The sequence below is a fragment of the Corapipo altera genome, unplaced genomic scaffold, assembly GCF_003945725.1.
Source record: "Corapipo altera isolate COAL_440 unplaced genomic scaffold, ASM394572v1 48b, whole genome shotgun sequence".
NCBI classification, from domain to species: domain Eukaryota; kingdom Metazoa; phylum Chordata; class Aves; order Passeriformes; family Pipridae; genus Corapipo; species Corapipo altera.
The window spans coordinates 11,780,254-11,806,974 of NW_020884884.1; the positions used below are offsets into that span (position 1 = coordinate 11,780,254).

At 39.3% G+C, this 26,721-nt stretch overlaps 1 protein-coding gene across 4 annotated transcripts in view; it reads left to right on the forward strand.

Annotated features, from left to right (window-relative positions):
* LRFN2 (leucine rich repeat and fibronectin type III domain containing 2) overlaps nucleotides 1–26,721 on the forward strand; it is a 156,593-nt gene that overhangs the window by 93,624 nt on the left and 36,248 nt on the right. For all 4 annotated transcript variants that reach the window (XM_027641693.1, XM_027641692.1, XM_027641694.1 and 1 more), the window contains one exon: nucleotides 23,670–25,062. In XM_027641693.1, the coding sequence (XP_027497494.1) occupies nucleotides 23,690–25,062 (1,373 nt within the window). In that variant the 5' untranslated portion in view covers nucleotides 23,670–23,689. The remainder of the gene's footprint in view (nucleotides 1–23,669; nucleotides 25,063–26,721) is intronic.

Here is a 26,721-nt window from a genome sequence, read left to right on the forward strand (position 1 = left end):
CTCCAGAGCTACTTGAATTAATCTATCCCAAAGATTAAAACCTTACTGCTGGAGCAAATTCTATGCCTTATCCCATACTGACCTAAGTGATAATGTACTAACATTTTTTTTAATGGGTAAAGATTTTGGTTCAGGGCAGCTGACTGACATTTGCTCATTCTCTTGGGAAGAGTAGAGTCATTTAGGAAGGATCTGGCCTTTTTTCTACTCGTTTTATCTCCCGGTATGGGATAGAGGATTACTTTGCATCTGAAGTGGACAGTACTGTTGACTAACATTACAGAGGAGTCACAGTTCTTTTCCCAAGTAACTGCAGGAGACTTAAATGTAAAGGTCAGAGCTTTCCTTTTATATTAAATATCTGTTTTTCAGTGGACTATTGAAGGATTCACTGTCCAGTTTCTATCTGTTAATACTTAAGTCAAATATTCTTTTCTCAAGGCCATGCAGTTATATTCAAGGAGGGTCTACAAAGCTCATTTTTGTATTAGAAGACTGTCCTGTAGCTGCTTCTTCTGATCACAAAACTCCGTGAAGCAGAAAGCTATGTCTAGTAAAGCTGTGGCAATAGTATAAACCCATCACATTAAAATTAATTTCAACCTCTGCAATTAAAACTGGCATATGGACCTGCAACTTTTTAAGATGGAAGGTGAGGCAGTTAGAAGGCAAATATTGGTGTTGCTACTGCCGTAAGAATAGAATAAAAAATAACCCTTGGGGAAACGCATGTTTACCTTTTACTTCCCTTTACTAGGACAAAACAGTCATGTCTAGATTCATCCTGTCTAACTTCTGAGAGTATGGTAGTCACTTGAGCCTACCTCTGTTGTCTAGGGCTGGAGATAAATACCACCAGATGATAATTCAGTTTTGAGGTATGATGAGAAGCCCATCTCATTCCACTGACCACTGATAGTGATCTTAGATTTACTGTACACTCAACCTGACTTCTTAAGAATAGCTCCGAGAGTTAGATGAAGTTATATAGATTAAAGCCAACTGGTGTTTCACCTAGTGATAAGAATAGAACAAACTTTTGTTTCTAGATATGCAATTGCTTTCAGTAGATGAGGTGGGGGGAAAGATCATAGAATGTTTTAATTTCGAACACTAACTCTGGTGTTCCGTCTGCGTTAGAGATGCTCCCTGTTGTTTGCACTTGAAAAATAGGATGGGTGGGGAGAAGAAGAGAAACGAAATGTCTTATTAAAAAAATACAAGAAGTTGGATTTGGAATATAATGTAATGAAAGGTCATTGTGAACTTCCACTGAACTACTGAAAACTGATAAAAAAACTCATTCTTTTTAATAACAGTATCATTTTTGTCACCTCAGACAATTATATGCTATTTAAAATTGTAGGAACAGGGCTGACCAATCTTTAAAAAAAGTGAGAACTCATGAAGTAAAGAATTAATAATAATAATAAAGACCTGGTGTTCAATAATCTGAAACCAAAACCCAAATATTATTTTTTGAAAAGTCTCAATACATCAGCCAGTTAGAATAAATACTGGTGGCATACAGAATCATAGAATCATTAAGGCTGGAAAAGATCCCTTGGATCATTGAATCCAACTGTTAAGCCAGCACTGCTGAGTCCACTACTAAACCATATCCTTAAGCAGCACATCTAAACATCTGAATACCTCCAGGAATGGTGACTTAACCACCTCTGTAGGTAGCCTGTTCCTATGCTTGACCAATCTTTCAGTGAAGAAATTTTCCCTAATATCTGATCTAAACTCCCCTGGCACAACTTGAGGCTATTTCCTCTTACTCTGTCTCTTGCTACCTGGGAAGAGACCAACCCTCATTTTGCTACAACCTCCTTTCAGGTAGCTGTAGAGAGCAACAAGATCCCCATCTGATACTCCTTTTCTCCAGGCTGAAAAACCACATCTCCCTCAGCTGCTCCTCACTAGACTTACCCTCTAAACCCTTCACCAACTCCACTGCTCTTCTCTGGACTTGTTCCAGCACCTCAATGTCTTTCTTGTAGTGAAGAGCCCAGAACTGAATACAAGATCTAAGGTGTGGCCTCACCAATGCTGAGTACAGGGGGACTGGTCCTGGTCCTGGTCTTCCTAGCCACATTATTTCTGATCCAGGCCAGGATGCCACTAGCCTTCTTGGCCACCTGACACACTGTTTGGCTCATGCTTATTTGCTGTAAACCAGAACCTCCAGGTCCTTTTCTGCTGGGCAGCTTTCTAGCCACTCTTTCCCAAGCCTGTAGAACTACATGGGGTTGTTGTGACCCAGGGACAGAACCCAGCACTTGGCCTGGTTGAACCTCTCACCACTGGCCTTGGCCCATCGATCCAGCCTGTCTGCTGTCCCTTTTAGAACCTTCCTGCCCTCTATCAGATCAACACTCACCCAACTTGGTGCAAACTGACTGAGGGGGCACTCAATCCCCTCATGCAGATCATCTGTAAAGATATTACAAGACTGGCCCCAATACTGAACCCAGGGGACAAAAAGAAACAGCTGAAGGTTGATCACAGGATGAAAGAAGAGATGGTAGGAAAGTTGGGAAACTCAGGAGGCAATGTCTTTTGGACAGGTATCTGATGTGCTGGAGTGTAGAGCTACAGAGAGATGGCAGATACTGTGAGACATTGCTATGGGACTGATATCTGCCCTTCTGTCAGACTCAGCAATAAAGTAGCACAAGTTGGTCCTAGCATACTGATAAGCGGTGACAACATTCAGGTTGTCTGGAGTGAGGACAAGGTGTTTTTCTGCCCCCTTGTCCCCACCATTACTACTAGAAATATGGCACAGTCCATGTCAGAGACTGCTGCCAGACTGTGAATGAATCCAGCAAAGCTCTTGCAGTGACTGCAGGCTCAAGAGGACTCAGTTACATCTCACACCTCTGTATTTACCTTGTTCTCCCTTCTTTTAAAAGCTATAAAGTGATATCCGAGATTATGTACTTTTATTCTTGGTGGCTTATGGATGTGAAAGCCCATATCAAATAAAATTGATCAAAGTAACTGTAGAAACCAAACCAGGTAGCAGTTTGTCTCTTGGGTGAATTTTGTCATCAAGTGTTCACAGAGAGTTATAGGCTTAGTTGGCCCCACCTAAGAGAGGCTTTGTGAGGTATTCTGCTGTGCAGTGATAGAGACGGTGGTAAATAGCATTAATGGTGAGTGACAGTCATGCCCTATTTCTTCCACATCAGTCAGCTGTAAGTCGGTTTCCTCCATTAGGTGAAAGTTTCCTTATTCTTTGCATAAGACTGAATTTCACACTGAATTATGAGATACATAATCAGCGAGTAGGAATTTAAACCTGTTGAGGAAATGGACTGGTAATTTCAGGTTATGCACATAAACAGAAAGGAACAGAAAGAAAAGGAATGAGCATCTGTGAAATCTGGCACGCACAGGATTCATAAAACTAGATATAATCCGTAGAACAACTGCAAGGGGGAGGGTGTAGGTCAAGAAATAAGCTACTTTATTAAAAATGTAAATTACATTAGAGCTATAGAATGAATGCCAACATTCCAGCTTACTTGGGAAGATGACAGGAAGGAATGATTGACAATTTTTTTTCTGCAAATTAAAGTCTGCTTTTCTCAATATCCAAAATATAAAGCTGTGGGCTGTATAAATTGGGTATTAAACCTAAAAATGAGCAATTTGAAGATCTCCCTGAACCACAGTGCAATGATAAATAAGGAAGAATTAAAATAAAAGCAGTACCAATGGTATTATTTGCAGAAAGTCTGAAAAAGAGCATGCTTCTATGATCTTAAATATAGGGATTGTAATTATGGATAAATACTCAAAAAGACATAACATGAAAGTGCAGGTGGTAGAGCTGACAGGATTAAATCAGTATTGGATCCCAGACCTATTAGTTATACAACAGAAAATGTAGACAACTGATGTGAGTCTTCTGTGTGCGTGTATGTAACCGTGGGTGCAACTCCCTGTGCAATTTGCTTACAAATACTTTGAGATATTCTATGATTAGTGCCACTAAATAATGTGAGCTGCAATCATTACTTATCATTATTTTATTACTGTTGTAGTAAAGATCTAGAAATAGACATATTAGATGTAAATCAGCACTGCTCTGTTGACTTTTAATTTGGGCATGCTGATACGCATCACCAAGCAATTGTTGAGTATTTAGATATAGGTATAAGGGCAGATTCCTATGCATAGAGAAAATGCATTTTTCTTTTACCTGAGATAAACTAGTATATCGCCTTTTCTCTCACCATTTTTAAAATTTTTACAATGAAGCAGATATTTACCTGTAAAATACCAAGCATTAAGTTAATATAAATTCAAACATTAGCAAGTGATAAAAATGAATTCAGAGTAATTCTGGTGTATTATTAATAGATTTAATCATATCAAATTTTACTACCTCTTGAGCTGGTGCTCTGTAAAGCTAAGGTAATGGAAATGTGAGATTCATCTTTGTTAAAAGAAAAAAGAAGTTTTGATGTTCCTCATGAATTATGTGGCTTGTGCTGTGGTTTTGAGATCATTGATCAGACCTGGTCAGAGAGTTGCTCCTCCCCATATAGGAAGCCTTGTAGAGAGAGGGATACTGCACCAGGAGGATGCTGTCAGGATGGCAAGTCGGAACCCCTCTATGTACCTGGTCTTAGCCAGAGCCTACAGAAGTCTCCATGGCACCTCCTGTAGTGAGCCCAAGACACCTTCTGCAAGGCTAGGGCTCACAGCTTCTATTTTCTTGCAAGTTCTAGCTCATCTGTTTGCTTTTTGCTGTACTGAAATTCTTCATGCAGTTTCCATAACACGGGGGGTCCCCCCAGATCTAACGTATGGGTCACTGGGGGGCTGGGTGTTGAGCCCCCATGGGAAGAGCCATATGTCAAGTAAAGGGGCTCAAAGTTATTATTCCTGCATACACAGTATCTGCACCGCCTGGAGATCCAGCTCTTCTGGATGAAAAGAGCTATAAGTGTAAGGTATTATTAGCACATGGCTTTGTAGTAAGCCACCCTCAGGCCACATTAAGGTTTTTGATGTTTCTCAGTTGCACTCTAAAGGGATCTTAGTATGATTTCAGAAAAGAAAAGAAGAAAAATAAAGAACTTTCAATCTCTTTTTAAATTTTAAATAAAAATGAAAGCACTTGTATTTTGATTTTGATTTCTGTTTGGAGATGATGATTTGTTAAGATGCAGGCTGAGCATCTTGATTATTCTCTTTTAAAAGTGACCTTGATCTTTTAAAAATGTCAATTAAAATAAAAGATCTGGTGACCTTTTTACTGAGGTCTTCAGAGAGCTGAGAGAAGCTATCCCCGTCTTCCCCTGTTGCAGGAATACCTCCTGCTAGGGAACACAATATCAGGCTGAGTTAAAACTGCCCCGAGGGCCATATCGATGAGGGGAAACTCACTCTCCACGGCCCTTTTAACATTCAGCAACAGTGTAACTTGTTTGTTTCCTCCGTGTTGGAAATGTCAACAAATGTCACCCAAGTTCTTTGCTTTCCTTTCTTATCTTTTGACATATTATTTGATATATGTGTGAGAGTGTAGAGTATGTTAATAAAGGAGCTTTACTCTCCAGTGTATTAACAGAGTGAGTGTAAGGCTGTACTGAAGAAAGGTTTCTTCTATTAGTTTTACTGTTAGAAAAAAAAATAATGCTCTTCAAAAGACTGAAGAGAGAGATCAGAAGAAAACCTGTTATCTTATAGTGTTCTATCCTTCTTCTAGCATTAGGTCTGTGTTCATTACTTTAGGATTTTCCTTGAGACAAATTTTGAGTGTTTTGTCCAGACCACTTAAATATGCTTTTTAGCCATGTGACTCCTATTCCTTTCCTGGGAGACAATTTCACAGATAAGACTTCTGGGATCAAAATTTCGGAAGTCCTTAACTGTCTTTCATACCTTAATAAAAAATTCATAAATTACTTAGTTACCCAAAAGTGAGATTCCCAAAGGTTCTCAATGGTACCCAAAGCCTGTAGGTGCACTGTTTGCTTTTGGAAATATGTCTGCAGTTCCTAAGCCATTAAGATTCTTTGAAATTGTAGCCTTTGCCTTTAATGAGACTGCTGATATTCGGGTTAAATTATCCTTTGAAAACAGTAATTTATTATACATTATAACACTAGGTACATAATATAATCAGACTAGGTAGAATATGACATTTAACATTTATAAGGCACTTTTTGTACTAGTATAATTATTTAATTAGGGTAGTGTTGAGAGGCCCCCAAAGCAATTTGGTTTATAATTTGCATATACTATGTGAATGCATAGAAAGAAACAATTTCAGCCCAATCTGCTTTCAAATATGTTGACAGGACAGAAAAAAAATGAGGAGTGAAAGTCTTTGCTTTCATTGTAAGGACAAAGAACTTACATAAAAAATATTAAAAGAGTTTCCAAAGTACAAATACCAGTTGTCTGTCACAAAGCAGTGAGTTTTAGAAGCAGTGCACAAGATCATCTTTCCTTTTCATCTTCAACTGTTTTATATACACTAAATTCTGATTATTTATATACTTCTGCAATATGTTAAACAATTCTTTTTCATCTTTAACAGTCAGATGTTTCAACTATTTGTAGACAGTTAGTCATTGCTATATATATTTAAATTTTGGTGGGTTTTTTTTCTTTATTCCAATCTGTTCTCCTAAGAAAAGATAAAATAGTTCTATTAGAGCATCCCTAGACCCATCTGTGAAATTAATACCCTGTAAAACATTTAAAGACTATGTACCAATGATGTACTGTCTCCTTAGTGAAATGTGCTCTGATTGCAGTTTTCAGCAGCCAGAATGGGACACGATTGCAAGGTTAAAGCTCCAGGTATGCAATCTTGCCATTGTCAGTAATCTCCAGTCTCCTCCCTTTCTTCCCATTTCCAGCCATGGAAATTTCCATGAAAACCTTGTAGCTGCAAGGCTATGAAATATCAGGTATCAGGAATATCCTGAAATAAATAAATTTTGAAGTAGTATAATTTTAGACAATTACTATTAGGAGAGGGTGAAAAACCACACAGGAAAAATAACAAGTCTTGTATAACTATTCTATGTTCTATGATTTGTGACCAATTTAAACTACCCCCTTCAAGCCCTGTAGTTAAGTTTCATCTTGCTTTTGCACTACAGGAAGGAAAACTGTTTAAAATTATGTTTAATCAGGGGACTCAGATGGAGAATCTCATCTAACCTTAATTCTGATGACCAAATTTTGTTAAACTGGTGGAACTAGGGGTTTTTTTACTAATTACGTAATTGCAGAATGATAAGCAAGGGTTAAATGCTGAAGGTTTCAAGTGATTCCTGTTACAGCACACCTGCAATTGAGGTATAACTAGAGTCAAGAAGCTCACAGCTCTTTGCACTTTTTTCTTCATGTTTCCTCTGTCAAACTTCTTATTTAGTTCATTTCTGTACAGAAGGTGGAGGGCAGCCTGTAAAATCAGCCCTATCATTAAAGAATATTCTCCTCACGCCAGCAATTTCTTGCAGAACACTGTGTGAGTGTATCCAAACTTTGTGATGTTTATATTATTTCAGTATATTGCACCATATGCAAAACACTTCCCAGCTGCTTCCTTACTCATGGCAGTAAAGGAGTAACTCACACTTTTACTGGATTTTAAGGGTGGTAAAATCCTAGAAATTGAAGGCTTCTCAGAGTAGACACTTTTTATCAAGAGAAGTTAGGTTTCTTTCATGCTTCAACAAAACAGCAGTGGTTGTCAGGTTATGAACAGTTTGACAGAGGGATTATTTTGGCTGTATTTGACACAAAGATGAAAGCTTTCTGTATTTGAGATGAAACACGCTGTAAATATTTTGGGCTTGCATGTCACTGCAGTGATGATATAGCCTGTTCCACAGGTAGAAACAAAACGTGCTTTGCTATCAGGGCATTATGTATTGGGAGGGGCAGTGAAGCAATTCACAGGTGTTCCTAGAAGCTCCATCACTTATTTAGGGTGTGCCTTCCTATTTGCACGTTTTCCCTGTGGCTCTCCTCTATCATTTTCCATTGTAATGTCTCACCATATTCTTCAGCATGAGCTGTGATCTAATGGAAGATATGATACTTGAGGGAAATATTTCCGTATTATGCTAGGTTCAGTCTGTTTTCTGACCTTGTTTGTGTCACCCCTGTATTCTGAGGCTCTTTACATGGTGACAGACATACATCCATATTTCGGGGAATGGAGCTTTTCTTTAAATTTTTTAATTCCTTAGATTGTATTTATAACCGTATTATATTCAACACTTTTTTTGGGAAGACATTAAAATGCACTATTCCAAAGGATCTTTAGTCTTCACCTTTTACCAGAGAAAATTTGCATGTTCGGGCAAGGTACATTGCTGTGCTGTACCATCAAGCCAGGAAAGACAGAAAGCCAGGACAAGCCAGAGAGATTGAACTGCCTACCTTTCTTTTGTTTCTGTGTCATAGCAAAGCCTATTTTATCAGTGTTCTCAGTTTCTCTAGTTAAAATGATGAACTCAAGTTTCCTTGCCTTGATCCATCCCCCCACTTTCTACGATAGGCATAGGAAAAAGTGACATGATGACTTCAATTGCTGCCACAATTTACCTGAAAAAACTGGGGGGGGGGGGGGGGGAAGTAAAAAAAATTTGTAATTTCAGTTGATTTAAGTGGGTAATAATCTTGAAAGGGGAAGTCTAAGATCCTTGCTTCCCTAATCATCATTCAGTTGCAATCATTCTCAGTCATTTTAACAAAGGATTGATTTCTAGCAATGGGTTTTCCATAATTTATCAACCAGTCCAATCTGATCCCGCTTTGTATATGGAATATTGATCCATGAATGTTGACTCTTCTCAGCAATGCATGGTACCTAAACCAAGACTGCAGAGTGTGATGGATGAGGGAAATCATTAGCTTGTGGTCTGGAAAGAGGTATTTGCTATAATAAGAGCCAATTTGACAGAATCATCTTCATTAGAAATTAATTTCCTTGTGAATAGAATTCATTATTGCAGAAATTACTGGTTACTTGGCTTCATTATGCTCAAAGTTGTGGGAGAGGTAGTGCTGTAGAGAGTGCAAGGGCAGAAGCTGTTTTACCTCTGCACTGAGATCAAGAATACCCTTTAGATAAGTAACACAAAAATATGCAACTCATCTACACCACAGAATACTTGAGTTTGGAAGACACCTTGGGAGATCATTAAGTCCACCTGCCTGCTAAAAGCAGGGTCAGGTAAGACGGGTTGGCCAGGGCCATGTTCAGTCAGGATTGAACATATCCTAGGATGGAGACTCCTTTACTTCTCCAGGAAACTCATTCTGGTGTTTAACTGCCCTCATGGTAAAAAAAGTATTTTCTTGTGTTTAAGTGAAATTTACTGTATTTCAATTTGTGCTTATTTCCTCTTGTCCTGTCACTGGAAACAACTGAGAAGACTCTGGTTCCATCTTCTTTATTCCTCTCATTAGGTATTTGTACACATTGATAAGATTCCCCCTAAACCTTTTCAAGGCTGAACAGCCCCAGCTATCTCAGTCTCTATAGCAGAGTGCCTCCAGCCCCTTATTCATCTTTATGGCCCTTCTCTGAACCTACTCCCTGTATACCCATATGTCTTTTACCCTGAGGAGGCCAAGATTAGACCCAGAAGTTAAGTGTCTCGTCAGTGCTGAGTACAGGGGAAGGACAGCCTCCCTCAAATTGCTGGCAACACTTTGCCTGAAGGCTGTTGCTGTTCTTTGCCACAAAGGCATATTTCAGATGCACATTCAACTGAGTGTCCACCAGGATTCCCAGGTCCTTTTATGCAAAGCTATTTCCCAGATGGTTGACCGTTCATTGGCACAGCTGAGGCTTTAGGTTGTTGTACCTGCAGAGTCTTGGAAAAGATCCATTTGATCTCTTTCTCATAATTTCTGATGCTGTCTAGTCTGCTGTCCTTCCCCTGCAGCTCCATCACTTGGTGACGGCAGGCCCTTCAGCAGCATACACCTGTGGGCAAAGAGCCCATTTAGCCCCAGTCCCACCATGAGGTCCGAGGCACCTCTGCAGTCCCAGATGTGTAGAGCTGCATTGTCCTTCGCAACATTGGTCTGAAGGGAGGTCTCTGATGTACTTGGAATAGTTGCTGCAATGGGTTCTGGAGAGTGTTCCCTGCTGTGTGTCACCACCATTGCAGAGCCCCCGGCAGAGTTTCTGGTCTTGCTCTGTGCATTAACTGCTGTGTCTGCTGCCTGCTTCTGCTCTGTTTGTGGTACACACCAGCATAAATGTGGCTTGCAGCTGAATTAACTACATGGATGCTGATGGGTATTTAACACTTCCTATTGTGATGTCTCTTTTCTAGGTCCCAATATGTCATCACCAAAGTGTTATTAAACCCTTATATTGAACATTATGTTTTGAGTCTCAGTACTGTATCCCAGGCAACGTAATTTTTCTCTTCAGTTATTGAGGAAAATAAAGCATAGAGGGGGATAGCAGCTGAACAGAGATTACAGACTAAATTATCAGGAAAGGAGATCAAGCATCCTAACCCTTAGCTCAATGTCTGCATTACATTTCACTTTTATTTGCTGTGGATTAGTAACTGTTTGCTGTTACCAAGGAAATGAGAGACTTCTTGGCATCTAACACGCCCACAGCACATCCTTGCTATTGATAAATAGGAAAGAGATCATGAGTATACTACAGTGCATGTCAGAGATGCAAGGAAAAGCAAGCTATGGAAAAGAGATAAAGGAAACAAGATTGTCTGAATGAAATCAAGAAATACTTTCAGAGGGGGTTACATTGTTGTGATTGTTTAGGGTTTTCCAGCCAACTCAGACATTTGATGCTTTTTTGGCAAAGAATGTCACTCACTGCTATCCTGGCAATGGCACCCTGCAGAGGGTCTGTCACAGATGTTGTATTTACCATCCCTATTTTTATTGTCAGCAGGCACCACTGAGTTCCTCTGTACTAGAACTGAGATGTCCTTGTAACACAGCTCCCAGTCACATGATGATGCACATTGACAGGAGGTCTTTTTACCATGTTTGGTGTCTTTTTCTAGTAGTCTGTGACTCAGATGTCTGTGTCTTGAAATCCTTCCTCACATTTTATAAAACTACAGGTTATAAAAAAGAAGACTTCAAAATTTAGTGCAGAAAAATGAGGGGACAGATCAGTCTCCAGAATTCAGACATACAGAACGTCCTCCAGGAGCCAACAGGCAAGAGGCAGCACGAGTGGGAAAATGCCAAGCAGGAAGTAATTCCTACAGGATGGAAACTTCCTTCTCATTCTCATTTTGAGTCATTACAAGGATGTGCATATGTTTACAGACCTTGCTGTGAGCAAACTCAGAAGTGGGAAAATGAGTTGAGTGTGTATTCATCAGATAAGTTTCATCAGGAAACCAGATTAGGTTGGAGTGTTATAAAATATTTCTTAAACTGAACAGTGTTACTCTTTGATTTGCTTGGTGGTAGTAGTAGATGCTTTTCTTGAGTCATTTCAACATATGTGGGAAAATCACTGAGACCTGTGATTATTAAAGAGTTATTTTTTTATTTATGGATTATGATTATGTTATTATTTTAATCTCTTCTTTTATATGAACATCCATCTCTTGAGAAGAACTTCTGTGTTCTCACATCACATGGTTGTAAATATACAGGTAGCATAAGGGAGGAGAGAGTATTTTTCTCCTATATTTAAACTGAAAAAAGCATCTGAAGCAAAAAAATATTCCATTAATAAGAAAGGCAGCATCTTGAGATGATCATGGGAAGGAATGAGGGACTGTCAGGATCACTCTGGATTTCAGCAGCTCTCACATTAACAGGCCAGCACCTCACTCCAGGAGGCCAGCATCTTTTGTCTCACAGTAGCAGATATACCATTCCAGTTTGAGCCTCCTGCCTTGGGGAATGAACGCTGTGGTCCTGAAACAGCTCTGGTTTTATCCAGAGGCTCAGTTTCCTTGACACTTCTCAATCAGGTCAAGTGTAACATTTGTGCTGATCTTATTCAGGCTGGTAGCTTTTGGCAGCAGGCAAGGATAACATGTTCATGCTGGTCTACTTAGATGTGACATCATCCTTGGGTAGAACTGGACAAAGTGGATTGAGGCATTCTGCAGATCCTGTCAGGCATAGAGCTGTATTTAATTAGCTCAGTCTAATTCAGAGAGACCTTTGCCACACCTCATGCTTGCTGAATACATGCAGCTCAGTGGCACAGTGCCTTTACTGTGTTATTGTATCTGAGCTCTGCATCCTTCTCTAGGGTCTTCACTAACTGCAGATCCTATGAAAGCAACCAACAGTAACAATGACCATGGACATTTTTCCCACTTTTCTTGGCTGAATATTGCAGTTTTCCCATCCTGGGGAAAAAAATAAAATTGTGTTTCAGTTTTCCATAACATGTTTTGCTGCAGATAGAAAGCTTGTACTCCTCTGTTGATGAACACAGATGTTTGTTTACTAATATAGGGGAGTTTTTAATGTATATCAGACTGGTATTTTATAAACAGAGCTAGCTTTCACCCACTCTGGATTCCATTAAGACAGTGTGTTTTGTTTCGTAGTTGTTCTACAGGACTCTTGTTCTTTCTTTACAGTATAGATTTGACTTTGCACCTCAAAGTTTGAACCATCTTTCTAATTATTCCTGAATGGTGGAAGATAGCCAGAGAATTTAAGCAGGGAAAGTCCAATAGTGTTGGTTGTTGTTTTTATAACAGGTCAAGAAAATAAATATAAATATATAGACCTCTAGGTTGTGTTGCAATTTACTGAAAAATGCAATCTATTCTTCGAGAATGCTTATCAATAGTGAAACAAGTGCATATGCTGTAGTATGGGAATACCTCTAATTATTTCGCCTTGGTTTTGTGTTAATGCATCTAGACTTAAGGGCAGAGAAGAATGTGTTGTATCTATTACAAATAAATCAGTGCAATTAACTGCTGATATATGCAAACTGACCTTAAGTGCTAATACATGGGTGCTTCTAATATCAGAACAGGCAGTAAAGGGATCTGGCCCTGGATCAATGGAGGAAATGTCTTGAACAAATTGGGACCAGAGAGGTCAGTCTTCTGAAAAACATAATTAAATTGGGCCTGAACTGGAAGCCTCACACATCAAAGAACTGCAGTGATCAAATGATTAGAGAATGAAGGAGGGGGGGTGGAGTGCAGCAGAAAGCTCAAAAGAAACAGCAAAGAGTGTACGAGACAGCAGCTTTAGAGATGGTATTTGAAAACCAGGAAGTGTTTAGAGGCAAAGCAAAGGAAAACTAGTCAAAGACAGATTAAGTAAAAAAGCCAAAAATGTGTGAAACAAATATCAGGATATGTTGGTACACACTGGAAGGCAAATAGTATGTAAGGAAATGAGGAACAATAAAGCATGCAGAAAGACAGTATTAGGAATGCAACAAGAAAATCCTTGGGTAATGGAGCCTGTTGTTTGCAATATAAATTTAAATGCAGCATATAGCAGCTGGCTGCTCTTATCTGATAAGACTGTCATTCTCTGCATAGTTGGTGAGCAGAAACTGCAAAGTGAAGCAGAATATATATTTGAAATATTCAGGTCTTATATATTTTGTTTTATCGCGTGTTTTCCTTTCATTTTCATTTTAAGAGACTTGTTCTTTTTTTGCTGACTTAGTGCCAGTAAAGATGCTATATGGAGAGCCCTCAGGATTGATGACTTTTGTTTCCTCATAAATATACACAGTAAGTGTAGCAGAAGATCAGCTTTCCTCATCTTGCCTTCCACTCACCTTCCTCTACTCTAACCTGGAAGACTTTCCATCTTTCCTGGAGCAAGATCTCTGCAGAGAAGACCGAGGTTGATGAGAAGCTCACACTGAACTTGCAGCTCATAAAGCCAACCATATCCTGGGCTACATCAAAAGCAGTGTGGCGAGCAGGTTGAGGAAGGTGGTTTTCCTCCTCTACTCTGCTCTTGTGAGACCCCACCAGGGATACTGCGTACCAATCTGGTGACCCCAATGTAAGAAGGATGTGGAACTGTTGGAGCAAGTCCGGGGGAGGGTCACAAAGTTGATACGGGGACTAGAGCACCTCCTCTATAAAGACAGGCTGAGAGAGTTGGGTTTGTTCAGCCTGGAGAAAAGAAGGTTGCGTGGAGACCTCATAGCAGCCTTCTAGTATCTGAAGAGGGCCAATGGGGAAGCTAGAAAGGAATTCTTTGTCAGGAACTGTTGTGATAGGACAAGGGGGAATGGCTTCAAACTGAAAAACAATAGGTTTAGATTGGATGTGAGGAAGAAGTTCTTTACTATTATGCACTGAAACAGGTTGCCCAGAGAAGTTGTAGATGTCCCAACTCTGACAGTGTTCAAGGCCAGGTTGGATGGAGGTTTGAGCAACCTGGTCTAGTAGAAGGTGTCCCTGCTCATGGCAGGAAGCTTACAACCAGATGATCTTTAAGGTCCCCTCTAACCCAAAGCATTCTATGATTCTATTGAATAGCACATTCATGGAATCATAGAATGGTTTAGTTGGAAAAGACCTTTAAGATGGCTGAGTCCAACCATTAACCCAGCGCTTCTGAGTCTCTTCCTAAGTGACACATCTACGTGTCTTTTAAATACCTCCAGGGATGGTGATTTAACCAATTCCCTGGGCAGTGTGTTCCAGTGCTTAACAAACCTCTTCGTGAAGAAATTTTTCTTATATCCAATCTAAACCTCATCTGGTGCCACTTGAGCCCATTTCTTCTTGTTCTACTGCTTGATACTTGAGAGACGAGACCAACTCCCACCTCAACCTCCTTTCATGTAGTTGTAGAGAGCAATAAGGTTCCCTGAGGCTCCTTTTCTCCAGGCTAAACAACCCTATCTTCCTCAGTTGCTCCTCATAAGATTTGTTCCCTGGACCAGCTGTGTTGCCCTTTGGAAAGGGCAAAACCCTTCAGCCTCATTAGCATGACTGAAATGTCATGATACACTTGTACTGTTGTTCTTTATAAAGTAATAAACTAGGGGTGCTTTTTGTTTACTTTCCTTTTGCTTTCCTGGTGCCATTTCCTTGTGTACTCATTTGTACTAATCAAGGTTCCTTCACAGTCAGGAAATTTAGAAATGTACTCCACTATATATGAACTTGCTACTGCTGAAAGATGAGACTCTGAGCTACTGTTAAGCTTTTGAAAAAGAAGAATGTGAGATGTCAGGAAAGCGGGAGAAATATCTTTCAGGGGTTTCTATGCTGTAGATACTCAGAGCAGCGAATGGGGCACAGGGGATAGAGTCGCTTCAGCCATGAACAGACATCCACTGCCTCTGACTTCTGTTGACTATCAGTCTTGGGAAGATAAAAAACAAATTACTGAGTTAGGGAAAAGGCTGTACAAGCTGTCTCTTATCTGTGATCTTCCTTTCTGTGCCATGACAACAGACTTACCCATAAACTGTTTTTACATACACGCACAGTCTCCAGATATGTTGCAAACAACTGATTGGCAGAAGTCAATACTTATCTTACAGAGGAGAAAGAGAAGTTAAGTGAAACTCATCCAAGACTGCATACATAATAAGACAGTGCTAAGGTAATCCAGAAGCTAATGTTCACATTAAGGCCAGATTTCTTCCCCAGAGACGCAAGCACCACAAGCCTCTCCTTTCAATGTAATTATGCAAACACTGGCCATGATATCAGATTTGTATTAAAAAATTGTACAATGACATGCCTTATGCACAGGAACATCACTGTGCAAAGAGAAAGTAAGAGAGTTGTGAGAGTTGTGTTTTCAATGAGGGACTTGGTGAATAATCTTGGGCAAAATGTTTGAGGCAGATTATGGCTCTTCTTACTCACATATAAAAGTGAGGTAGAAGTTGCCTCTTTTAAGGTGCTTTGAGAGCCTGGTATGAAAGAACAGATATTGCCACCAAAAGTCCATACCTTCTTTCTTTTTCCCATCCAGTGACAGGATGGGAAATAGGTAACTATATAATCAGATGCAACAAAGTCTACAACTTTGAGAAGCTTCTGTTCAAATGGTAGAAGTAATGGGTATATTAAGACATCCAGAGAAACAGTGAATTGTCCTCCTGTGTGTGAATTAGAAAGTGAGAGTTACTAGAAAAAGAAATTTTTAGACACATATAGTCTCATCCAAACTAAGTGAGAAACTACAGTAAAAGGTTTACCAGGTTGATGAAAGAGCCTAGAGACTGTGGCGGCCATGTGTTGTGTCTTGCAATGGTACAGCAGGGTTTTTATATTTCCTTCTCAGAACTCTGCTGATTTCTTACTGAGTCATGAGCTAACCACAATGACAAACCATACTGGGATTGTATTCCCTCTAAGAGGGGACCTCTACTACAAAATGCCCTTGCTAACATCCTTAGAAGTCGTAATTTGGTGCATTCAGAAAAAGTGTGGATTTTTTCTTTTTGTGGACTTCAAATTTGCCTTGTGTGTGTTTCAAAGGATCTTGAAATCTTTGCATGTCACTTTATGTGCCCAATTAAGTTTATGAGAAAAATCAGAAAAAGATCTTTTGGTATGTATGCCTTGGTTTTCCTACTAGTGCCTCTTTGCATGTGGGTTGTATATGAAGGGAAAACTGCAGTCAGCATTTGAAATAAATAATAATTCCTAAGGAATATGGACAGAGTCTGTCTCTCGGGCTAAGTGGTCAATTAAAAAAAAAAAAAAAGTAACAAATCCTGATAGAGAATCCCTATTTTAATTACCTTTTTTTCCTTTGATGTAGAAGGAAATAGGAATATATGAAGAGTTTTATGAGAATTAAAGTAAGCTAGGAATAAAGAGGTACCTGAGGATTTTCTGTTACGGCTCAGAGCCAAGAGAGGTTTGGATTCAGATCATGAGAATAGGCCTTCAGTTGTATTTCCAGAAAGCAATAGGATCTGTTGATGGACATTTATGTTTCACGCCATAGGCAATATCTCTGAGAGAGCTGCTGCTTAGTACCTTTGCAGCTTCTCTATGAATTCCCAAAATGAGTAAGAGACAGAATAACTGATAACTTCTCTACTGTACTGATAAAGCAAAATATAGTATTGCTGTAAAGAACCAGATAAATAAATGAACTGGATGGCTAAAAATAGTAAAGGGCTCAGTTTAGCTGACTCATGATTTTGCGGATAAAATCTGATGGAGATTGGCACACAACATTAAAACAGGAAACAAAGATAAATGTTGATGACCATTAAATGAACAAACAAAAATGAATGGACCTTCAGATGATTTGGGGGAGACAAACAAACCAGCCCAAGACATTTATATTTAGTGCTGTTGAAAATAGTGTTCTGCATTTCCCGCGTCCTTCTCATGAGGATTCACCATCCTCAGATGTGACTACAATGAAAAGTTCTAGGAAACAGACCAGATAGATCTGTTGCTGATGCAACACACCCTCCACGCCTGGGAGGACAGGTTATTTCTTTCTCTGGTTGAGAGCTACCAGGTAACTGCTCAGATGATTTGGGCTTCTTACCCCCCACCAGTGCCTCAACAGCTGGGTCAGGCCATTCAGGGACAGTGTCTTCTTGCCCCTGAAGAAAAGAACCATTACATGGAGCTGAAATAAATACAGTACATATGCATATATCAAGTAGTGTTAGCTAAATGTGTCTGCTTGCCAAACAACTAAAACATCTACCCAAAACCTGGGTTTTCTAAATGACCTCTTTCTCTTCAGTTTGTTTTTGTATGCTTAAAAGTAACTGGCTGCACATGTAAATTTTGTGAATTATCAATATCCAGATTTTTTCCCAACAAATCAGGCACTTAAAGACTGTGCTTTCTAGTCAATGTATTTAGAATAATGTGAGTACAGCTATTTTCACAGGTAAAATCACACCAGTCAACAGAAGTCTGGCTATGATTACAAGGTTATAAGGTATCATTCACAAGTTATGGCTAGAGCTTGATATTTTTTTCTATTTTACCAGTAGTTTTAACACAGTGATAAGTATCAGTTCGTGTTGACAAAACCTGTTTGTGAGATTGTTCAGATTTCATGAGACCGCTTTAGGAAAGGTATTAAATGAAGCATTCAAAATACTTGTTTCTAATGTTCCTGAGATGTAACCTTTTCATTTGGAAATGATGCGTTTCGTGTAGGTATTTAGCTAAAGTACCACAGTATTTAATGAATGAGTAAATCAAGCATGCCTATTGGATTCATTCTACAGGGCCATATTAATTTAGTTACTACCAGCACAGCAATTAAAAATTGAACCATAAGCTTCAAGATAGATACAAGTGAAACTGACCTTGGCATTGAAGATAAATATCATTCTAAAATAAAAATTTCCATCTTCTGCAGCACAAGAAATTTAGGCTAATTACTAAGTGTAATTTTAGGCCTATATTTCTTTTGCTCTGTTCTCTGTGTGTGCATGGAGGCTTTACTGTTCAAGCTTCAAGTGGCATGATGCCAGATCAGACAAGGGCTAGCGATTAGTTATAAAGATATAGTGGCACCTATACCCTTTGAGTGGAAACTAGAAGAAAGTCTGACTTCCAAAGGATGTGTGTCCCTGTCTGGCCTAGTCCTGAATTGTGTTATGACTGTAGAATGAGTTTACTGCTTATTAGACACTGCAGAGCTCAGAGCATCTTAATAGCAGAGTGGACTACCTCTTGTCTAAAAAGGCTGAACTTGGGTTAAAGTCTTTTCAGTAGCCAGGATATTAATAATATCTGTCTTCCATGTGGATACTTTGATGTCCAACAAGAGGATGCATAATTTCCTTTGCAGAAGGCTAATAAAGCTAATGAAGTCTCTTTTATCTGCTTTCATGAAACTTATTATATTCTATATTCTTGAAAAGTGTGACTAGTAAATATTTCTGAGGCTTCTGCACTTCAGACTTTATCTGAAGTGATGAAAATGTCCCAAATGTATTGTGGGTAAGTGCCAGACAAGCAGATGCTTGGAAGTACACAGAATGTGTTCACTAAGTTTTATTTTCTCACAAAATGAATCTCAGAAGCTTGGCTAATTTTAGACATTTCTTCACACTGAATGGCTTATGATGGTGTCTTAATTTCAGCAAAGAGCTAGTAAAAGTCAGGTGGGATCTAACAGGCCTACACCTGGTTTCTTCCGGACTAAACATATCTTGCTGCATTTCCTAGGACCTAGGATGTAAGCACGTTCTAGGATATTAGTGCTCTAGGAAACTAAAGCCACTAGACAGACATATTGTCCAGCAGCCAGAGGTCCACATCTTTGCCAGAGAAGCTACAAATATATTATTTTTCTTCTGGATCAAAACCACTGTGAAAATGAAAATCTTCACGTACACACATCTGCCTCTACAGTCTAACTCTTCCTAAATACTACCAAACTAGGACTACTTCTAGGGCAGTCAAGCTCTACATCTGGGGGTTAGGTTTCCTATCAACATAAGTTCACTTAAGACAGAGATAAGAGTACGTTAAGAATGAGGAAAAGAGAAGCTCCCAGAAAAGAAAATTCAGTTCCTCCACAGCACCTAAAAAAAATGAAGAAAGGTATATTAGCTCACCCATACAGTCCCTGGAAACTGTGTCCCAGGGTACTTGAAGACAGTAGAATCAGAGCCACTACCCATCCACCTCTCCTTTTTTTTTTTAGTCTCTTTTTTTCCCAGCCTGTAGGGTGTAGCATATTTTTCTGGCAATTACTTTGTACTTGGTGCTGTGGTAGGCAAAGGTTATTGGAATTTATATGCAAAGTTCAATGAATATAGAATTAAAAAATGCCTTGGAGACATTGCTGAAATGAGATGCCAAATCCCAGAATTTGTATCTTTATGAGGAAAATTTGAATACAAAACACCAAGGTTTATGGCTCTTGCACATATTAATTCATACCAATCCTTGTTCTAAGAGGACTAAAGGGGCTATTTTTCATCTTGGGCTAAGACAGGAACTCTTCCAGATTCACTGACTTGCTGTGAGAAGTATACTTTATCGGGCTGATAGATACCTTTAAAATGTAAATCAGAATGGTGAGCTTATCACAAGACTGCCATTAGCAGCCTATAAAATTCTTGATGTTGCAGGTCACAAGACATTTTGGGAACAAGGTGAGAAAACTGGTCAGCAAAAGCAGACCCTTAACTTGACACTTTATAATATGCCTTACATGAAAATTACCAGAACTGAAAAAAAAATAATAATATTACAAATCCACCTTCTTGACAGCTAGCAATTACCTTGATTTCGTGGGAGGGTTTAGATTTTAAAAGATATTATTATAATTGTGCAGACTCAAGAAATGTAGTATTCTCTGCAATCACCCCTGGAAGTGTTCAAGGCCAGGTTGGATGGGGCTCTCAGCTGCCTGGTCTAGTGAAAGATGATCCTGCCCATGGGAGGGAGGTTGAAACTGATTGATCTTTAAGGTCCCTTCCAACCCAAAACATTTTACGATTCTATTATTCTTTGAATTCGTACCTCATCTTTGGCCCAAGTGCTTTGTCTTTCCAGAGAGAAAAAGGAAAACCATTTGTCCTATGGAAACCCCTGATGAGGTCTCCTTAAGGAGCTCTGTGCAATTTTTTGTCTCCAATGTCCTACAAGTAGTCCTTTGGTTTCATACCTTTTTGTTGTGTTGTAAACTGTTCACTTCAGGTTTACATTTCAGAAACACTCAAGGCTCAGATGCTTGAAATAATGATGCTAGCAAAAGATGGCAAAGGATAGACATTTCCTCTGCAAACAAACAATATTTACATTAATACTTTCAAATGTATTCAATTACTGGAATGACAGTGGCCATGATATTTCCATCCCTGTAAGGCTTTTACTGATTTTGCCTCTTGCTGGTAAAAGCACATGCTGCACTCTGTGTCTTTTTCATTCACACGTGCAAGCACACACGGGCAGATGATGTGCTTTCAAGCCATTCGCAAATGGTTTCCCCATCAGGGTTTACTTTGCCTTTTAGGCCTCCTGCTTCACATCCTCCTCTCAGTGCTTCAGTCCCTATTTTATGTAATTAACTTCTGTTCTGCCCCTCATTTTTTTTCTTTTCATAAATGTATTTCACTCTGATGCTCAGAGTTGACTGTCTCCCCAAAGCACTGTGATATTTAACAGCATCCAGAAAAAACGTGGTTAGAGAACTGAGACACTTAAAGGAGACACTGCTGTCGTAAGTGTGCATTCACATTTTTGAATAGATATTCAGAGGGTGGGAATGTAGATGAGGGAGAAGCTATGAAAGGGCTTATTACTAATTAACTGTATCTATTTCTCCCCCTTTTAAACTTCTTTTTGTTTATCATTTCAGCTGGTAGGGTAATACACTAAATTAAAGCTGCAGAACACAATTATAATTAAGATTGAAAAAGCCAATTGCCTGTTAGCAAACTACCAATTGATAATAACATAAGGCTTATTTATAGTTCATTGCTAAGTATTCCACAGATTTGCATCAATAACGCATTTGCTAATCTCCAAACATTTTGTTCAGCAGCCTTTTATTTACTATTGAAGGTAAGATTACTCTTCTCAAGCCATCCTTTCTAGAAGGATGCCCAACAAGCAATGGGCTTTCATCTTGTTTGCAAAGTTCAGCAAACATATGCTTTAGTTGTTTCCTCCCCTATGAAATAGTAATAACACTATATAGTTACTATCATCACATCATGCAGAAAACCTTACCGTAAAGATCATACTGTACATTGTTCAGTACTCATAGTATCTTTCATTTCTACAGCTGCTTTTTCTGACTCATCTCATGTATTCTAGAGAGGAGATACCAAACCATCTTACCCAGTGGAGAGATTGGGAACCTTTAGTCAGAGTCCCAAACACTGGGCCCCAGTTTTATTCCTTTCACAAGAAAGTAGAACAAGACCTGTTTAAAGAGTTTTTAAAAAATTACTCATGATAGATTTTGTTTTGTATTTGGTGTGTATTACTGAGAGTTTAATAACTTTTATAATTTCTTTTAATTATTATAAAAAGACTGCATAACTGTCATTTTAGATGTGTGATGGAGTGTAAATAATTGTGATGCAACTTTTTTGTGAAATGTGTTTTTTGTGACAGATGAGTTTGAGTGGCCTCATAGTACTAATCATTGGAGTTATCCCATCATATGTATAGCAGTTAAGAACCAGCTTAGGCACTGGTGACTTTCTGGCATACCCTGACTAGGCGTTACAGGGGCAATCAATTAACACAGGGGTGTCTTATCTCTCATTGTACCATGACATCTTTTGAAACACAAGTGCAAAAAAACTCCTAAACCTATGAGCACTGCATGATTGAGAAGGGATATGTCATATACCAAAGACCAAGGATAGTAATGCAAGTTTATGTGGTGGATGTAGGTTAAAGAGAGACAAAATGGCTATGTTGAATACTACAAGCTGAATTACGCCTGTAGCTACTGCCACAGGTGAGGGTCTTGGAGACTAGAGCACACCATCTTAGCAAAAAAGCCTGAGGGATCCTTTACAAAAATATAGCTCTTTGTCTCCCTGCTGCTTTACTCAGAAGGAGAATGAGAGTTAGAAACGAATGATCTACCGATTCCTCAGCCCTGCTTGATAGCACGGTCTGTGAAAGGGAGAGCCAGAAAGAAAGCAAGTTTACCCATGTCCTGCACATGTGGAAGAATGGCAGCAAACCTGTGTAAGTAGATATTCCCAAACCCGAAGCAGGGCTGTGACTCTTCCCAGTCACAACTGGCCCTGTGAGCCAGCCTGTTAATAGATTTAGTTTATTCTTCAAAGACAGATACCTTACAGTTCAAGCTGGAAAAGCATGTGAGACCTGAAAAAAAAGGGAAATAGTGGTGCAAAGATGAATGGGCAGGATGCAAGGAAGGGCCATGGAGGCAAGCAAGAGCTTCGCTGTCACTACGACAAGAGAATTGCAGTCTGAGAGCACGAAATTGTCAAAAATCTTGCCAGGAGACTAATGTAGCACAGATTTCCCCTGGATCCATTCTCTTTGGAGCTGGATGCAGTCATCCTTTCCATAGGTTGGCTGAGCACAGGTGAATCCAGGTGACAATCGTGTAAGTAATTTCTTCTTCCTGTACTGTCTATCATTAATTTTATTATGGGTGGGCAAATGACTTGCCCCAGAACTGGTCAGATAATTACATTGTCATTATTAACCACATTACTGTCAGGGAAAAAATGCAGTTATTTTTATCCATAAAATCAGCTGCTTCAATCCTAAGACTAATTCCTCATTATTTTGCAGCAGTAAGTAATTATTATACGTAACATTTCTAGCTCCTACCCTCAAAGAAGCAGACAGTACTCCAAATGAAATCTTTCAGGATTTTTAGTAAGTCATGCAATCTGATGATGGGATTTGTTCACTACCGGCCACTCAATAAAAATTATAATGCTGTAACTAGAAAATAGGCAGTCATGAGACCCTATTACCAGGTATAAGGACTAGCAATTCATATCCTGTTCAGATTTGGAACCAAACTCACCTCTTTTTTTCTTTAGGAAAAAATACTTTATCTGGAGAAACATGTTTCTATAACATTTATCCTTCACATCCTGGAGTCCTGATGCCTTTAGGTGTGACTCCTGAGAGGAGGCACTGCAAAGTCTTGCTGGAGGTAGATGTTAGGTAAAACATAAGAGGAAACTTATTTATATCATAACTGCTGATATTCCTTGTAACTCTATTAATTTCTTTCAGGTACTGTTGCGTGATTTACAATGGAAAAATTGTTCTGCAGCATCCTGGTGTTTGGAATGGCTGTCACAGTCAATGCTTGTCCCAAATATTGTGTCTGTCAGAACCTGTCTGAGTCACTGGGAACTTTGTGTCCCTCCAAGGGTCTCCTTTTTGTGCCGCTGGACATAGATCGAAGGACTGTTGAACTCCGTCTTGGGGGCAACTTTATTATTAATATCAGCCGACAAGATTTTGCCAATATGTCTGGACTTGTAGACCTTACTTTGTCCAGAAACACCATCAGTTACATACAGCCCTACTCTTTCACCGACTTGGAGAGCCTTCGGTCTTTACATCTGGACAGCAACAGACTGCCTGAAATTGGAGAGGATATTTTGAGAGGTTTAATTAACCTTCAGCATTTGATTTTAAACAACAACCAGCTAACCAGCATTTCTGATGAAGCCTTTGAGGATTTTTTGCTGACATTGGAAGACTTAGACCTTTCCTACAATAACCTCCGAAGCATTCCGTGGGAATCTATAAGAAAGATGATAAACTTGCACCAGCTCAGTTTAGATCACAACCTGATAGATTATATAACAGAGGGGACATTTGCAGATCTTCAGAAACTGGCTCGATTGGATCTAACATCCAACAGACTGCAGAAGCTCCCCCCTGACCCTATATTTGCCAGATCTCAAGTAATTCCATTAGCTGTTACCCCGTTTTCTCCACCTTTGTCTCTCAGCTTTGGGGGCAATCCACTGCATTGCAACTGTGAGCTACTGTGGTTAAGGCGACTTGACAGAGATGATGATATGGAAACTTGTGCTTCTCCTCCAGGTCTAAAGGGAAGGTACTTCTGGTATGTACGGGAAGAAGAATTTGTTTGTGAGCCTCCTCTTATCACACAACATACTCACAAGCTGCTGGTTTTAGAAGGGCAAACTGCTACGCTGAAATGCAAAGCCATTGGGGATCCCACTCCCATCATTCACTGGGTAGCCCCTGATGACCGTCTGATCGGAAACTCTTCGAGGACAGCTGTCTATGACAATGGTACCTTAGATATACTCATCACCACTTCCAAGGATTATGGAACTTTCACATGCATAGCAGCCAATGCTGCTGGAGAGTCCACTGCAACAATTGAACTCTCAATTGTTCAGCTTCCCCATCTCAGCAATGGCACAGGCCGAACAGCTCCCCCGAAATCCAGGCTCTCTGACATCACCAGCTCCACCAAGTCAAATCGTGGGGAAACAAAAGGACCACCAGAAAGGGCTGTCCTGGTGTCAGATGTGACCACTACCTCAGCTTTGGTCAAGTGGACAGTGAGCAAGTCGGCCCCTCGGGTAAAAATGTATCAGCTGCAGTATAACTGTTCAGATGATGAAGTCCTGATCTACAGGTAAATGCAGTTGTTTGGTCCTCTGATGATGACAAGGGGGTAGAAATCAGCATATAGATTCTTTTACTGCTAGGTCACTGATTTGACTTTGAAGTGAGATAGCACTGTCACCAGTAGCATTAGTAGTGTCTGACAAATTTAAATTCTATCTGTCAGTTTACCTGTTGTCTGTTCATCACTTTTCTGCCAAAGTAATACATTACAAATTTCTGTAGTATTCATTGTCTAACAACAGCTGTTTTCACTGAAATTTTCAGTGAAATTTCCAATTAAGGAAAAAATAGTACTGCAGTTAGTAGACTCCTTACTAGGCATAACAAAGAAAGGAATACTTGAAGACTAGGAGTCAGAAATTTCCCTTTCCACCTCCTGTAGGTGGGATTGAAACACACTACTGAGAGAGGAAGCGATGTGGGAGGAAGTTTATGCTGTCTACCCATAACACAGACTCTAATTACTCTGTGATTTAAGATCTGGGGTTGTTAACAAGAGATTTTTCACCTGTATAAAAAGACCTCATTTTTTAATTCACTAAGAACTGCTTTACACAACTGTAATGGCTGACAACTTTGTATTAATGTTTTATACAATATTAAATGCAAGAAGAGATAGATATAATTTCAGATGCAAGCCCTAAACATTCCTTATGTTCCTCCAGTTCTACAAACCCTCTGACTTTTAATGATGTAAAGCAAGAATTGCTCTTGCGGTGAAGCAACAATAAATTTTAGAGATTAAAAATGTGTAGGAACAGTACAGGAAAACAGCATTACTGTTTTTCCTTCTATATTATAAGAATGATTGACATAGTATCTTCATGCTAGTGATGAATCCCTAGAAACCACCCTTTCCTTTCTTTTAATTGCAAAGGAAGGACTATCAGATACATTGAATTGAAGTCTCTCTTTGGCTGTATGTGAGCTACCAGCAGAAGTCAGAATCTCATGGAAAAGTAGAACCAAACACACCAAACATCCTGAAGCACTGAAGAAAAATAGGATTTAGTAGAGGAATAATGGGTTTTAGGGTTTGACTCTAATTTGAGTATAAACTGTGGCCAAAACACAGTCAAAGCCATTGACTTTCTTTGTAGTCTTGCTGTTATTACCCGCTGGCTACTCTGTCCTTCTCCTGCTGCCTATCGGGGAGAGCTGAGGCACACATCAAGTCACGGTACCCAGCCTCCAGATCCCACAACAGGCCTTGTTATTTTCTTCTTTACCATAGTATAATTTTCTTTACCATGAGGAAATATAATTTTACTGCCTCGAAATAAGAGGTAGTAAATGTTCATATGTCATTTTTTCCTCAGCCTTCTCTTACAATAAAATCTAATTTTAAAGTTTCTTCATAGCTGAATGTCTGTGCATTTTATCTGAATCACTTGTAGAACAGAAAGAATAAGATAATTTATTTAGCTACTCCATACTCACTCATTCATTGTCAAAATTAAGAATATTGACCATCAAGTCAAAGAACAATTTTTTAAAGAATATTTATTAAAAATACTAAAATAATCTGAGGAAATTCAGTTCTGTCCACTTCCATTCCTCAGTTATAAAAATATGCTGAAATAATCAAATCAGTTAACAAGTGGACATTATTTGCTTTGCTCTGGCTACAGAGCAAAGTGGAACAGCGGAATAGTGGAACCTGTGT